Source organism: Scaptodrosophila lebanonensis, unplaced genomic scaffold (assembly GCF_003285725.1).
Source record: "Scaptodrosophila lebanonensis strain 11010-0011.00,11010-0021.00 unplaced genomic scaffold, SlebRS2 tig00000001-arrow-pilon, whole genome shotgun sequence".
Taxonomy (NCBI): Eukaryota; Metazoa; Arthropoda; class Insecta; order Diptera; family Drosophilidae; genus Scaptodrosophila; species Scaptodrosophila lebanonensis.
The window spans coordinates 29,015,208-29,031,758 of NW_022060529.1; the positions used below are offsets into that span (position 1 = coordinate 29,015,208).

General features: G+C 36.7%; 2 protein-coding genes across 2 annotated transcripts; both read left to right on the top strand.

Annotated features, from left to right (window-relative positions):
* Window positions 1-2,103: 2,103 nt before the first annotated feature.
* On the top strand, window positions 2,104-3,256 carry LOC115632488 (thioredoxin-related transmembrane protein 2 homolog). Its single transcript, XM_030529669.1, has one exon. It carries the CDS (start codon window positions 2,189-2,191, stop codon window positions 3,011-3,013), a length of 825 nt encoding a protein of 274 aa, XP_030385529.1. The 5' UTR covers window positions 2,104-2,188; the 3' UTR covers window positions 3,014-3,256.
* Window positions 3,257-12,706: 9,450 nt separating this feature from the next.
* LOC115632499 lies at window positions 12,707-15,675 on the top strand. The gene is made up of 3 exons (XM_030529682.1): window positions 12,707-12,966; window positions 15,238-15,378; window positions 15,434-15,675. Exons 1-3 carry the CDS (start codon window positions 12,822-12,824, stop codon window positions 15,550-15,552), a joined length of 405 nt encoding a protein of 134 aa, XP_030385542.1. The 5' UTR covers window positions 12,707-12,821; the 3' UTR covers window positions 15,553-15,675.
* The last annotated feature ends 876 nt before the right edge of the window (window positions 15,676-16,551 follow it).

Here is a 16,551-nt window from a genome sequence, read left to right on the forward strand (position 1 = left end):
TTGGGGACATCGCATACACACACTCACACATACATACAACAAGCAACAGTTCGTGTCTATGTGTGCCCATGCATATGTACATACATATGTACATGCATATGCATGTATGCCTGTATATGTATGTAGCATGTACATACAAAACAACAACAACAACTTTAAGTTGTTGGCTCGCACATCTTCTTTCGTTTTGACCATTTAATGTTAATTGCAAAGGCAAAACGCCAAAAGTTTACAGTTACCGTCGCTAAGCAACGACTGCGTAAGCGATAGTAAAGCAGAAACCGAATAACGGAGCTACGCATATTCTGCTTCGCATTGCGGGCAGATGTATGTATGTATGATTTGTTCTTATTGATCTCAATAAATAATTAGATTTTATTATTTAAATATTCTGCTTATTGCATTCAAACTTCGATATTTTGATGGTATCGGTGGCTTCAACTATCGAAAGTTTTACTCTAGCAAATTGAGATGAGAATTGTCAGTGCTTTTTGATCGTGGCTCATCGCTGCACGGCATTGACACGAGTGCCGTGTTTCATATTCCGAGTTTGTGCGTGACCGTATTGACTCAATATGGCACGAAAAGGCTCAAATGTGAATTTAAAATTAGGATATACCCTTATAATTATTCCCCCTTTTTTGCAAATCGTCTATCTTAAAACGTTGCGTTATCTCTATATATAAAACAGTTTGTCCTGACTAATTGGTGATCAACGCACAGCCCAAACGGTAAAAGATGAAATTTGGACTCAAGTATCTTTTCATAGTATCCATCATAGTGTAGGAGCACACTAAGAAAGGCTTTTGGAAAATTCTAGCTCCAACGGGGGGAAAACGAGCTTTAAAAAATATTAGTTATAGTGGTCATGTTCGTTGAACGAAATAGTTTGGCAAGAACAAAAATGTAACGGACTACTGAACAATTTTTTGTCAAGAACAGAAAATGTTCATTTAAATACCTTAAATGCCTTCCTACTGGTAACTTATAAGGTGAAAACATATGGGTAGGTTATGCACACACAAAATAAATACAATTGGAAACATTATATTGAGCCGGGTTAAGACGGGCAATACCTGCTAGTAATATGTAAAATATATAAATTCTGTACAATCAGTCTTAAGCTGGAAATGAAATAAAACGGACGCATTTGTTAATTCTTCGTGTTTTATTCAAAATCGTCATTAAATTTTTCAGTTTAGGTTTCTTATTGTATGGTTAGTGCTATGACTTTCTAGTTGTATGGTTTGTGCTATGACTTTCTTCAGAATTGACCTATCATGATGAAACTTGGCATACAGACACATAATCACTAACGGGATGTATTTACCAAATTTTAGTTCGGAATTCCAAGAATTGCGGGAGTCGACTTAAGCTTTTCTACTTGTTTTTTGCTTCAGTGATATGTTTTCTTTAATATGGGTAAAAGAAAAGCGCTATCGGTTGAAGATAATCTAAAAATCTAAGCTTATTAAGAGTTAAAACTTTCAATAACTAAAATATCGGTTGATTTCGAAAAAAAAGTATAAAGATATATTGGGGCGGGCCGTATACCGCATATATGCCTTAAATGTTTTCCCGCCAAACTTGCTCTTTTAGGTGGCAACTCCACGTACGGGAAATTTATAAAACAGTCATACCAACTCACCTAACTAGGATAGATTTTGATCCATCCCGTTGGCATCTCCTGCAATTTTTTTTTACAGAAACACCATGTGTATTCTCTTTACAATATAGTTTTGATGAAAGCGAAATCCGAGACACGTCCAAATATTTTATTTTAATGATCGGGGCTAAAATAAAATTACCATTTATAGCTCGACTTTTGAATTTACATTCCTACTGACCTGTAGAGCAATACATTAGTAATTTTTTAGTGTATCCATAAAATCCTCGAAACATATGCAAAACATAATCTTAAAGTAACCTGAAAACTAATTGGTTTTTTAAATTTCCTTCATAAAATATCCCTTGAAATATCTATTCAAATAAATTATAAGCAAAATAATACCAAAAATACCGCCTCATTGCCACTTTTTTAAAAATTGTTTGGCATGTATCACGCATAGTAATCGATAATTGTAGTCCCACATTGCTGAATAAACGACTTGGTAAAATTAAGTAAATTCTTAATTAAAATCTTGACCTCATTTCATAAATGAATCGTTGAGTGCGCTGCTGTAACGTCATGACGTGGAAGAAGCAACTTACCGTGCTAGCGCAGCCCTATTATTGGGTAAACATCCTGCTGGCAATCTCTTATTTGCTGGCCAAAAAAGCACCTTTAACATGCAGGCGCATATTTCACAGCGGTGACCAAGAGGACCTGTGCGACTTGGACAGCCGCGAAACGGAGATATTGTTCTTCCTGCTCATAGTTGTTATGATACGCTCACGAAAAACTGGCAGTGTTACTATGATTAACTATTTGTCCTCGTCGTTCCTATATACAAAAGTGGCCAATGCCATTCTTTGGGCCTATGCAGACTATCGCTATGGTGTTGCTTTTCTGCTATTGTGCGTGCTGGTTGGAATGTTACTACCAGAGCCTTCATACCGCGGACCAGAGCACATTACCTACTTCCGGAATGCGCAAGTGTTCGAGGAAGAGCTGGACCGAGAGAAGCGTGTAAGCTGGCTAATTTGCTTTTACACTGTTTGGAATCCGAGTTGTGTAAATTTTGCACCTATTTTTGCTGAGCTTTCGGCGGAGTATAACACGGATCTGCTGAAATTCGGCAAAATCGATATTGGTCGCTTCCCAGATGTGGCACAGAAGTTTCGCATTTCAGACAGCAGTTTCTCTCGCCAGTTGCCCACCGTCGTACTGTTCCAGCTGGGCAAGGAGGTGGATCGTCGGCCTTGTGTGGATGCTAAGGGAAAGTTGCAAAAGTTTTTCTTTTCTAGCGATAACATGCGTGCTACTTTTGGACTTAATCAATTGTACAAGCAGGCTGTGGAGCGGTTGCCACCGGCTAAGCAAGTGGGCTTAGAGAGCAAAAAGTCGCAGTAGTATCAATCTGTCTATTAGCCTGTATACAAGCGGATATTTTTATTTATTTCTGAATGTAGGTACCACTTCCAAGTTGTTAAAATTTATTATTTATTTTACCCTTATGCATAAATTGACGCTGGCCACCGCCTATCCACGTACACACAACATTTGTATTTAACATAAATTGTTAAACAAATTGATAATTAAGCTTAACGAAGTAATTATAAACAATAAAATGTGAAGTGCGTAAGTGTAGTGAAATTGTATTTGTTTTTTTGCTTTTTGTAATCTTAACTGAGAATTTCCAATTCTTGTTTGTAAAATGAGGCATACTTCTTTTAGACTTTTACAGTTATACATTTTTTATGTATTTTTTGGCAACTCCAAGGGTTGGCTCGGGTAGTTGTCCTCACAACTGTAAAGGAAGCTATAGCCACAAATGTAATCTCTGCTTTAAGAATATTTCTGACTTAGAAATATTTCTTTTCTTTCCAGTATAAAGAACACTTGTGTTTAGAAAGAAACTGCCTTAAGAGTAGAGCTGCCTTATTATTTTCATATTCTGTACCCGTAAGGTAAAAATCGTATATTAGGTTTATACAAAGTATGTAACAGGCAGAAGGAAGCATCTCCGACCCCATATAGTGAATACATTCTTAATCGGCATGACGAGAGAAATCGATGTAGAGATGTCCGCTCGTATGAATGAACGCTTGGATTTCGAAAACGGCTGAACGCACATTAACCATACTTGGTATGTATACGCTCCTAGTCCCTAGGGACCACGAGATTATTTTATTTTTTAATTTCCCGCACTTGAAAAGCTACATAAACCAAACGCTCACGTAATCTATACATGGGTGTAGCCAGGATTTAGTCCAGGGGCAAGATTTTGGCCGATTATTTACTTTCAAAGTATTTGCAGACTAGTAGAGAAGCTAAAGTCGGGTGTCCCGACTTTGAAATACTCTGTACATACATAGAATATTTATGCGTGTGTGTCTGTTTATGTCTATAACAACAACAGCTGCTGGAACTGCTTGGTCATCTCTATACAGTGAAAACTCCCTTAACGGACACCTCTTTTATCCGGACACCCCTCTTAGAAGGATACTTTTTGTAGAACATTCGTTTTGGTGTACTTTTTAGAGTAAGTTCGCCTCTCTTGTGCGGACACTCTCTTGACCGGACGCGGACACTATTTTTCGAGAAATTCGAAGTAAAACCTCTTCTGGCTGGTGTTTTGGCTCGTGTTAACGGACTCTGACATGCATCACACATCAAATTTGAAAGAAAACCTCTCTTAGCCGGACGCATACCGTTTGGACGTTGGACGCTTCAAATGCATGCAATATAGTTTCATATTTTTCATATTTATACTCTGTACATGAAATGTACAAGAGTATATTAGGTTTGCGCGAGCTGAAAAATGTAACAGACAGAAGGAGGCGTGGCAGACCCCACAAAGTATATATATTCTTGATCAGTATGACAAGACGAGTCGATTTAGCCCTGTCTGTCTGTCCGTCCGTCCGTCCGTATGATCACCTAGATCTCAGAGACTAAAAGAGCTAAAGACACCACATTTTGCACAAAGATGCCTTATGTGTGTATTTTATACGAGTTTGTTTTATTTTTTTGATTTTGGCCCCCACTTCCCCCCTATGGGGGTTTTCCCGATTTTCCATTCGTATAATCGCCTATATCTCGGAGACTATAAGACCTACGGACACCAAATGTGAATACGCAGAAAACGTGTATTTTGGAATTTCCCTACCTCCCCCCTCTCCAATGCAAATCGCGGTAATTCTTAGAATTTCGAACTAAAATTTCTCAATTACCCCCAGTTAGTAATTATGTGTCCGCACGCCAAGTTTCATCATGATAGACCGATTTAACAAGAAGTTATAGCCATAAATATATTTGCTGCTTTTTTTGGTAATTCTCTTTTTTTAATTTCTATAATTATTCTAAACATATGTACAGAGTATTTCCAAGTCGGGACACCCGACTTTAGCTTTTTTACTTGTTTTTTAAAAAGTCCTGTTTACTTTGGAACACACCTTGTATTATTGTTTGCGCGATGGATGTCGTGAGGTGTTTCCACCAATCGATTTGGTGCAGCAACAGAAGCTGTTGGAGGCATCTGGTGATGCTGGTGCAACGCCCAAATCTAATCTGCCCACACCGGGGAAGGTGTACGCCTGGGACTAATGCCAGCATCAAAAATGCCAGCAATGAAAATGCCGATTAAGATTTAAATAGATATCTCTTGAACGGATACAGATATTTTCATCAAACAAATTTAAATCAAATCATTGCAAATTTTGCTATGATATTTAGAAGGTGCACAATATGATCTCAAAGTTCAATTTTGTTGCCGGTGCAATATTTGCCTAATAAAACTGGCAAGTTTTAACATAAAAATCATTTAATGATACATTTATTTTCAATAATGTGTTATTTTAATTTTTTAATAATTAAATAATTAAAAAATATAATTATGTTCAAATGCTTTAAGCCAAAAAAAAAAGCACAATTTAGTAATGGGTCAAAAAGATTGCCAGCCCTTCACCTCATATTTTAAATTACACTAGCTTCAATATTGGACGGACGGACGGACATGGCTATATCGACTCGGCTTGTCACCCTGATCAAGAACATATATCTTTGTGGGGTCTGCCACGCCTCCTTCTGTGTTTTACATACATTCGCACAAAACTAGTATAGCCTTTTATTCTTTGGGTACAGGCTATAAAAATACGGGTTTCGCTTTACAAATGCAGGCAGAACAAACAACAAAAATGCAGACCAAATATTGGGGACAATTTAGTATAATACACACACTCACATACAAGCAGCTGTTCGTGTAGTTGCGTGCAATCGATTGAAACACTAATGTGTGAACGTATATACACAAAGGCGTACTCAGCTTTTACAAAAGGGGGGCCCAAAAAATCAAAATGTTGATTAAATAATGCGCTTTGAATTTGAAAAATTATCTCTATATATATAAAACAGTTTGTCCTGACTGACTGACTGACTGACTGATTGGCAATCAACGCACAGCCCAAACGGTAAGAGCTAGGAAGCTGAAATTTGGACACAAGATCCCTCTTATAGTGAAAGTGAGCACTAAGAAGGGGTTTCGGATAATTCGATCTCCAAAGGGGGGAAAACGAGCTCCAACGTTTGTATGAAAAATCTACAATTTTTATCCGATTAACTTCAAACTTAGTTCGTATATTCTCAAAAAGAATACAAAAAAAACTGTATACTTGGATTTTCAATATTTTTCCTGCGGCCTGAATAATAATGATTTTCCGGTGGAAAATTCGGTAAACGAAAAGCTATGTGCAATCAACGCACAGCCCAAACGGTAAGAGCTAAGAGGCTGAAAATTGGACACATGTTGTCTTCAGTGGTGTAGGTGAGCACTAAGAAGCGGTTTTGGAAAATTCGAACGCCAAAGGGGGGAAAACGGGCTCCAACGTTTGTATGAAAAATCTACAATTTTCATCCAATTAACTTCAAACTTAGTTTGTATACTCTCAAAAAGAATACAAGAAAAACTGTATACTTGGTTTTTCACCATTTTTCCTGGGGCATGAAAAAAGTGGGGTTTTCCGTGGAAAAATTGAAACACAATCAACACCCCACAGCCCAAACGGTAAAAGCTAGGAAACTGAAATTTGGGCTCAAGTATCCTATCATGGTGTAGATGCGCACTAAGAAGGGATTTTGGAAAAGGGGGAAAAGTAGCTCCAAAGTTTGTTTGAAAATTCTGCATTTTTGAATCGATCAACTTTAAATTTGTGTTGGAGCTTGAATTATTGGGGTTTTAATATTTATTCATTTTTTCAAATGAAAAGTTTGTGTTATAAATTTTGTCAGATCGATTTCAAATTTGGGTAATATAATCTACGTAACTAAAATTACAACTTTGCATTTAACGATTTTTAAAATATGCATTTTACAAATGCAGGTAGAACAAACAATACAAAATATCAAACAGTTGGGGACAACTAAGTATACATACACACACACACACATACATACATACAAGCAGCTGTTCGTGTAGTTGCGTGTAAACGGTTGAAGTAGCCAAAGCAAAATGTGAGACACTAATGTGTGAATGTTCATTTGTACACATGTATGTACATATGTATGTACAAATATGTATGTACAAAAGTACATTCGTCTTGCACTGACAGGGCAAGAAATCTTAATTAATTAAAAATTATTAACATTATAACATAAACATTTTTATGCTATTTTTTCTTTGTTTAGTACATTTGGCATAAGGGGTTTGTAGGACAACGGACTACAAGGGCGTACGCAGGTTGGGCAGGGGGGACATTTCTCCCCTTAGAAAGAATTTCGCATTATGAATTACGCCAGCACCATATGTATTACATACGTACATACGTCTGTATGTATAGCATGTACATATGTATGTATGTACATCAATAAGTATGTATGTACGTTCATACATTCCTATATACATATGTATATAGGTTTGTATGTACAAGTATGCAGTGGGCTATCGAACACTGTTGTTTAATTGTAAAAAATAGTTTTCTATGGTTTCAAATCAAAATTTTTAAAACAACAACAACAACTTCAAGTTATTGGCTCGCAAATCTTCTTTCGTTTTGATCATTTACGCCTGTTCATTACATACGCAAAATGCCAAAAGTTTACAGTTACAGTACACATACAAATAAATTTGTATGTATGTATGTACATATGTGTACAGTGAACAATCGAATACAGTATTATAATCAATAACTCTCAAACGATGTTTTTCGATGTATTTGTATTCGACATGTATTACGATATATCAACACAAGTATCGATATTTTCGATATATCGCATTTAATTTTATTATTGGGGTTTTAATATTTATTCACTTTTTCAAATGAATAGTTTGTGTTATAAATTTTGTCCGATCGATTTCAAATTTGGGTAATGTAATCAACATAACTATATCAACAAATTGGCATTCAACGATTAAAATATAGCAATATGTTTTTTACTTGCCATATATCAAATATCAAATAGTTGGGAACAGTTCGTGTCTATGTGTGCCCATGCATACATACATATGTACAAGCATATGTATCTATGCCTGTATATGTATGAAGCATGTAAATACAAAACAACAACAACAACTTCAAGTTGTTGGCTCGCTCATCTTCTTTCGTTTTGACCATTTAATGTTAATTGCAAAGGCAAAACGCCAAAAGTTTACAGTTACCGTCGCTAAGCAACGACTGCGTATGCGATAGTAAAGCAGAAACCGAATAACGGAGCTACGCATATTCTGCTTCGCATTGCGGGCAGATGTATGTATGTATATGATTTGTTCTTATCGATCTCAATAAATAATTAGATTTTATTATTTAAATATTCTGCTTATTGCATTCAAACTTCGATATTTTGATGGTATCGGTGTCTTCAACTATCGAAAGTTTTACTCTAGCAAATTGAGATGAGAATTGTCAGTGCTTTTTGATCGTGGCTCATCGCTGCACGGCATTGACACGAGTGCCGTGTTTCATATTCCGAGTTTGTGCGTGACCGTATTGACTCAAATGTGAATTTAAAATTAGGATATACCCTTATAATTATTCCCCTTTTTTGCACATAGTCTATCTTAAAACGTTGCGTTATCTCTATATATAAAACAGTTTGTCCTGACTAATTGGTGATCAACGCACAGCCCAAACGGTAAAAGATGAAATTTGGACTCAAGTATCCTTTCATAGTATCCATCATAGTGTAGGAGCACACTAAGAAAGGCTTTTGGAAAATTCTAACTCCAAAGGGGGGAGGTTTAAAAAAATATTAGTTATAGTGGTCATGTTCGTTTAAAGAAATAGTTTGGCAAGAACAAAAATGTAACGGACTACTGAACAATTTTTTGTCAAGAACAGAAAATGTTCATTTAAATACCTTAAATGCCTTCCTACTGGTAACTTATAAGGTGAAAACATATGGGTAGGTTATGCACACACAAAATAAATACAATTGGAAACATTATATTGAGCCGGGTTAAGACGGGCAATACCTGCTAGTTTATTCATATGATCAATGAAACAAGTAAAAAAGCTAAAGTCGGGTGTCCCGACTTTGAAATACTCTGTACATATGTTTACAATAATTATACAAAATAAAAAAAAATAAAAAAAAAAAAACATTGGATGGATTTTACCTCTCTCGGTATTCGAACTCACGTAAAGGGTGTATAATTGCACATTTACATAGCAATTGCATCTGTGTCAGTGTATGTATGCCTATGCGCATCAATTCGTGTCTGTGTAAGCATTTTCGCAGTCAACCAAACAGCAACATCAACAACAGCCGCGGGCAGCGCTTGAGCAGCGCTGCAGCAGCAAATATATTTATGGCTATAACTTCTTGGTAAATCTATCATAGTGAAACTTGGCATACGGACACATAATTACTAACTGGGGGTATTTTAGTTCGAAATTCCAAGAATTACGGGAGTTAGAGAAAATCGCATTTGCATGGGAGAGGGGGGAGGGAGGGAAATTCCAAAACATACATTTTCTGCGTATTCACATAAGGCATCTGGGACTAAAATTTGGTGTGCCTAGGTCTTATAGTCTCCGAGATATAGGCGATTATACGAATGGAAAATCGGGAAAACCCCCATAGGGGGAAAGTGGGGGAGAAAATCAAAAAAATAAAACAAACTCGTATAGAATACACACATAACGCATCTTTGTGCAAAATTTGGTGTCTCTATCTCTTATAGTCTCTGAGATCCAGGTGCTCATACGGACAGACAGACAGACAGGACGCGCTGTGCAAGTTTTTTTTTGACGGTTTCCAAATTTGTAGTACTTACTCAACATAACTAGAGCCAATTGAATAACATAATTTTGAAAATAAAATCAAATGAATGAAAGCCGAATTTTTATACCCTGTACCCAAAGGGTGAAAGGGTATACTAGTTTTGTCCGAATGTATATAACACACAGAAGGAGCCTTGGCAGATCCCACAAAGTATATATATTCTTGATCAGGGTGATACGCCTGGTGGCGCTATCTATATGTCGACTGGTGCGTTAGAATCTGCTATCTTTATCGATTGTCCAGTGACAATTTCATGACATTTCATCGATTGGAAGTGAAGTTATTGCGTTTTAAGTGTCAGTATGTTTGTGTTATCGGTCGGGAAATGAGCTTCGAAAAAAAGAGCCAACATTAAATTTTGTTTTAAAATTGGTAAAACTTTTACCGAAATTGATGAAACAAGTTTATGGCGATGATTGCCTATCCCGTAGCAGAGTGCACGAGTGGTTTCAACGTTTTCAAAGTGGTCGTGAGGACATAAATGACGATCAACATGTGGGCCAATCAAAATTCGTGATCACCAAAAATGCCATCAAAACAGTGCGTGAATTCACCAAAAATCAGCCGAAATCATCATTGAAATTGATGGAAATGGAATTGAACATCTCCAAAACATCGATTTATCGCATTTTGACCGAACATTTGGGCTTACGAAAGGTGTGTGCACGGTTTGTTCCGCACAAATTGACTGACGACCAAAAATTGCTCAAAAATCAACCGATTGTGACCTATTATTTGACCAAAAATTACATTTTAACCATTAACCACTCGCCGTATTCACCTGATATGGCACCGTGCGACTTCTACCTTTTCGGAAAACTACATTTGGCCATGAAAGGAAACCGCTATGCTGACGTTGATGCCATACAACAGGCGGCGACCGCCATCCTCATTGCTATACCGATAAATGACCTAAAAAAGTCGTTCGATCACCTTCTTGAACGTGCAAAACGTTGTATTCAGGCGGAAGGAGACTATTTTTGAAGGCGACCAATAAATTTTTCAAAAAAAAAATAGTTTTCGTTTTTTAATAAAAGTCCTGGAACTTTTGAATTGCACCTTGTACATCCCGTTAGTGATTATGATTATGTATGTACGCCAAGTTTAATCATGATAGGTAAAATAAAATCGCTGCCCAAGCTCTGTTGTTGTTGCTGCTTTGGTTCAACTTTGTGCTGCATACATACACGCACAGACACGATTCTGATGTAAATGTATGCTGTTGAAACTTGTAAATGAACATGTCTGTAATTTAATTAATGTAATTTTTTTAAATTAATTAAAATTTTTTTTTATTTTTTTTGTTTTTAGTGGTAGGTACAGGATATTTAAGAGTTAAGCTCGCTCGACTTTAGCATTCCTTTCTTGTTTTTTATTTGATAAGCATCAGTTCCACGGTATTTACTAATGGGATTGCCTACAAATTTAAAGGCAAAAACTAATTGCATGTATCTTCAAAATCTAATACAAAACTAATATTGCCTTTTTTCCTTTGGGTATAGAGAATAAAACAAGATAGAACGCTACAGTCGAGCAAGCCCGACAGTAAAATAGCCTGTACTCTCCACAAAAAGGAAAAATTAGAATAAAAAATTTAAAAAAAATTAAATTATTAAAAATAATGAATGAATTAATTAAATTAAATTAGAATACATGTTTATGTTCAGTTTTAACAGCATACATTTACATCACGTGCCTATGCGTGTTTATATGCGTGTATGTATGCAGCACAAAGTTGAACCAAAGCAGCAACAACAACAACAGCTGCGGGCAGCGCTGCCGACAGAGCTGCAGGCAGCGCATGAGCAGCGATTTTACTTATGGCTATAACTTTCTTCAGAATTGACCTATCATGATGACCTATCATGAACACGGACACATTAGTACTAACTGGATGTACCTACCAAAATTCATTTAAAAATTCCGAGAATTACGGAAGTTATAAGAAAAAACACGAATTGCGGGGGAGTGGAGGGGTGCATCAGAAGAAAAAAATCACAAACTCGTCCTTTCTCGGACTTAGGAGAACCTGGATACCAAGTTTGGTTATTCTAGCTCTTATACTTTCTGAGATCCTTGCGTTCATACAGACGGACGGACTGACGGACATGGCTATATCGACTCGTCTTCTCATCCTGATCAAGAATATATATACTTTGTGGGGTCTGCCACGCCTCCTTCTGTGTGTTACATACATGCGCACAAAACTAGTATAGCCTTTCACCCTTTGGGTACAGGCTATAAACATTATTTTATACCACAACATGACGCCAGTTCAGTGTTATGCTCAACTGATCTTAGATAAGATTCCTAATTAACGTAACCGAGCAGTAAAGTTTGATGGCCACTAACGGTAAATGACAAACACATTTTAAGACTGACTTTAAATTAATGCGTAGTTTATTTATCACCTAGTAGTATTCTACAGCAAACAATAACAATCACTAATCGCCTGGCATAGTCACCTGCCCCAATGTCGGTTCTAATCAGCGTTAAGTTTAGAAGAGCACTGCATATGAACTGAACTGAAATATTATAAAAACAGCAAGCGCATTTCTTATCGAGTCGAAATATGTATATATGTATATATACATATGTATATGTACATATGTTTGTACATATTTAATTGAAACACGATGCTAAGGAAAATGGCGTAAGCGACAGCTTTCCGTTATCAATCAAGTGTGATCTCTGTCTCTCAGTCGGCTACGAAGTATATTGATGCCTGTTATCAATTTGGTTTCTGTCTCGCCAAAAAGTGCTTTATAAATGTGGATTGAAGCAGTGGGTAAAATTCAGTTCATTGTTGAACTTTGTTTGCACAGAACAGCCGAGAAATCAGAGTGATACGAATAACTGCAGCTCGTCATCTTTCGCACCAATTGTTAAACTTACTTAACAGGCTTCTGATCCTTGCCAACTACAATCTATCAGTTTGTGAATGCTTATGCTTGTTAACGCTAATCAAATCGAAATTAGTCAGCAGTTGGCTAATAATTCCAACCATAAAGTGTACTCAGAATACCTAAGTGGGTGCAGTCTGATAAAAAAAAGCACAATCCTGCACAAAATCGCTAATTTAATTGGTAAGTAGAGTACTACAGTCGTGGCATGTAATATTACGGTTCTAAGCTATGATTGCATTTTGACACATAATAGTGTCTATATATCCTTACGTTACCGCAAACGGACACACTCGCAATTGTACATAACATTATATTCTTCCTTCTTGGTGCTATAAAACCTAAACAATATTCAAATTCATAATTCCTTTTTGACCTTCGGATAAAGTAATAAAATGGAGGAGGGGAGTTGCTGAGGCTTGTATAACGTCGTACCAACATAAAATTGTTTCAGTCAATTTTTGAAAAGTAAACATTTTTGTAAAAAGTTTGGTTTACATTGCTTTTGAATTGTGAACAGTATTAAAGAAGTTCTGTATTAGAGCAGGCTGAGGCGATACCACATGCATATGTACATATACATACATATTTATACTGTGAACTATGAACTACTATATAGCCTACATCGTCCGTACTATCTCATTTTTAAAGTCTGTATATGAAATGTACAAGAGTACAGGGTGCGCCATCTTTTATGTCGGTATGCAAACATTGAATATCATTGAATATAAACAACCGATTTTCAAGAGATATTTTTATTTAATTTGGTTCTGTACAATTTCTTGAACTGAGGTTTTCAACACTGGTCTACTCAAGTCAATCGGTTCACTAATGACAAAGTTATTCAATATCTACATACCGACATAAAAGATGGCGCACCCTGTATATTTGGCAAATACTTCCAGTTAGTGATTATGTCTCCGTATACCAAGTTTCATCAAGATAGATGTTATCACAGCCGCACACATGCATAGACAAGCATAGATGCACACAGACACAATTCCTAGGTAAATATGCTCTTATACACCCTTTACATGAGTTCGAATACCAAACGAGGTAAAAGAGAATAAAAATTGTTTAACTTTTTATACTCTGTACATAAAATGTACAAGAGTATATTAGGTTTGCGGGAGCTGAAAATGTAACACGCAGAAGGAGGCGTGGCACACCCCACAAATTATATATACAATTATTCTTGATCAGCATGACAAAACGAGTCGATATAGCCTTGTCCGTCTGTCTGCCTGTCTGTCTGTATGAACGCAAGAATCTCAGAAAGTATAAGAGCTAGATTAACCAAACTTGGTATCCAGATTCTCCTGAGCCCGAGAAAGGAAGAGTTTGATCATTTTTTCTGATACACCAACCCCCCACTCACCCTATTCATGATTTTCTATAACTCTCGTAATTCTTGAAATTTTGAACTAAAATTTGGTAGTCTTACCCAGTTAGTGATTATATGTCCGTATACCAAGTTTCATCACGATAGGTCAATTATAAAGAAGTTATAGCCATAAAACAAATCCCTTCTCATGCTCTGCCTGCAGCTTTGCCCAAAGCTGTTGTTTTTGCTGCTTTGGTTCAACTTTGTGCTGAATACATACACGCATATAAACACGCAGAGACACGATTCTGATGTAAATGTATTATATGCATGTTTATTTTATATTTAATTTTATTTATTAATTAAATTAAATAACTTTTTTTAAATAATTTTTTTTTAATTTTCCTTTTTTTGTGGAGAGTACATGGTATTTTACTGTCGGGCTGGCTCGACTGTAGCGTTCCTTCTGGTTTTAATTTCGTTAATTATTCTACACATACATATGTACAGAGTATTTCAAAGTCGGGAATCCCGACTTTAGCTTTTCCACTTGATATTTTTGACCCAGTGTATGTCGAAGTCGCCGCCAGCCCACATATTTCGTTTTTGCATTAATCTGGTAGTGCATCTACATTACTGCATATATTTTGTTGTTATCAGCCGCTCAAGGTACCATTACAGAGATACCAGCCCCAGAGCCACCTTAAGTCCATCCAATTCAGTACACTCTGTAATGCTACATAGGAGAGGTCACTGTACGAGCCACTTCAAAATATTGCAATACTCGAAGCACAGCACGTTAAGCACCACAAATCAGTACTACAAGTATGCTCCGGGAAATAGCAACATTAGTGAATCGTGATTGATCAGCGGACTAAGAGTACAAGTCCGGGTAATATTGCAAACAGAATAAAGAATGAGAAACATTGTAGATACCAGAGCAAACAGACGTGAATTTAAATCCTACCCAACTACATTTTACCATAACTCTCTTGTGCGTCTGCCTGACGCTACTTACCAAAACATAAAGACGGAAAGGTCATTAGAAGAGGAACGCGCCACTTCATGACCACATAATCGAATACTCATTTATCGTGAAGTTATTGTTTTTCACTTTTTTATATTTTCAGCTATTGACATGGCTACTCTGCCCCAAGGCGCTTTCGCTGCATGCAAAGTACGAGAGCAGCTCAATGGACGTGACCGGGAATCAATGGTGTCGTGCATAAAACCTTTCATTAGTGATAAGACTGCAGTTGAAAACCTAAAACGTAAGTGACCTCAAACAAATATTTTGTATGCATTGATCGAGTGAAGCTTTTCCAGAACGCGAATACTCGCCGGACAAATACAATGGCAAGCTAATGAACTCAATTTGGGGTCTATATAACCGCTACTCTCCCCACAATGTGAAGAAGAATGAGTACGCCCCGCCCAAATACTAAATAAATCGGGCCAACCCTCTCAAAATGAGGTGCTGGCCGTTGCGGGTACTTAACTGTACCAAATCTTGTACTATATACTTATGTACGGTATATATATAAATAAAATTATATTCATATATGTTTTATTATTTGTATTATTATACTCTCTCTGTACATGAAATGTACAAGAGTTGTATACACCTAATATTGTTTTTAACACGGTTTGAAAACTAAAAATTCTATATATGGTTACACGACTTTATTCCATTTAACACGATTTATTTGGCATATGATCAATGTCTTTTTTATACGGTTTTATTTCACGACTTTTTTAGGAACCAATCTATTGTGTAAAAACAGGATTAGGTGTATAGCCTTTTTTTGATGCACCCCCTAACTTTCCACTATTAAAGATTTTCCATTAATTTATTATTTTTTTATAGCTTGTACCCAAATGGTGAAAGGCTATACTAGTTTTGTGCGCATGTATGTAACACACAGCAGGAGGCGTGGCAGACCCCACAAAGTATATATATTCTTGATCAGGATGACAAGACGAGTCGATATAGCCATGTTCGTCAGTCCGTCCGTCCGTCTGTATGAACGCAAGGATCTCAGAAAGTATAAGAGCTAGAATAACCAAAATTGGTATCCAGGTTCTCCTAAGTCCGAAAAAGGACGAGTTTGTTTTTTTTTTCTGATGCACCCCTCCACTCCCCCGCAATTCGTTTTTTCTTATAACTTCCGTAATTCTCGGAGTTTTGAAATCAATTTTGGTAGGTACATCCAGTTAGTACTAATGTGTCCGTGTGCCAAATTTCATCATGGTAGGTCAATTCTGAAGAAAGTTATAGCCATAGGTAAAATCGCTGCTCATGCGCTGCCTGCAGCTCTGTCGGCATCGCTTCCCGCAGCTGTTGTTGTTGCTGCTTTGGTTCAACTTTGTGCTGCATACATACACGCATATAAACACGCATAGGTACGTGATGTAAATGTATGCTGTTAAAACTGAACATAAAC

What these genes read in the sequence shown, in the direction of transcription:
- LOC115632488 (XM_030529669.1), top strand. Translation starts at nt 2,189, where the DNA reads ATGACGTGGAAGAAGCAACTTACCGTGCTAGCGCAGCCCTATTATTGG.
- LOC115632499 (XM_030529682.1), top strand. Translation starts at nt 12,822, where the DNA reads ATGCTTATGCTTGTTAACGCTAATCAAATCGAAATTAGTCAGCAGTTG. An exon ending in CAAAATCGCTAATTTAATTG is followed by an intron (nt 12,967 to 15,237) that starts GTAAGTAGAGTA and finishes TTATATTTTCAG; the next exon opens with CTATTGACATGGCTACTCTG. An exon ending in TGCAGTTGAAAACCTAAAAC is followed by an intron (nt 15,379 to 15,433) that starts GTAAGTGACCTC and finishes AAGCTTTTCCAG; the next exon opens with AACGCGAATACTCGCCGGAC.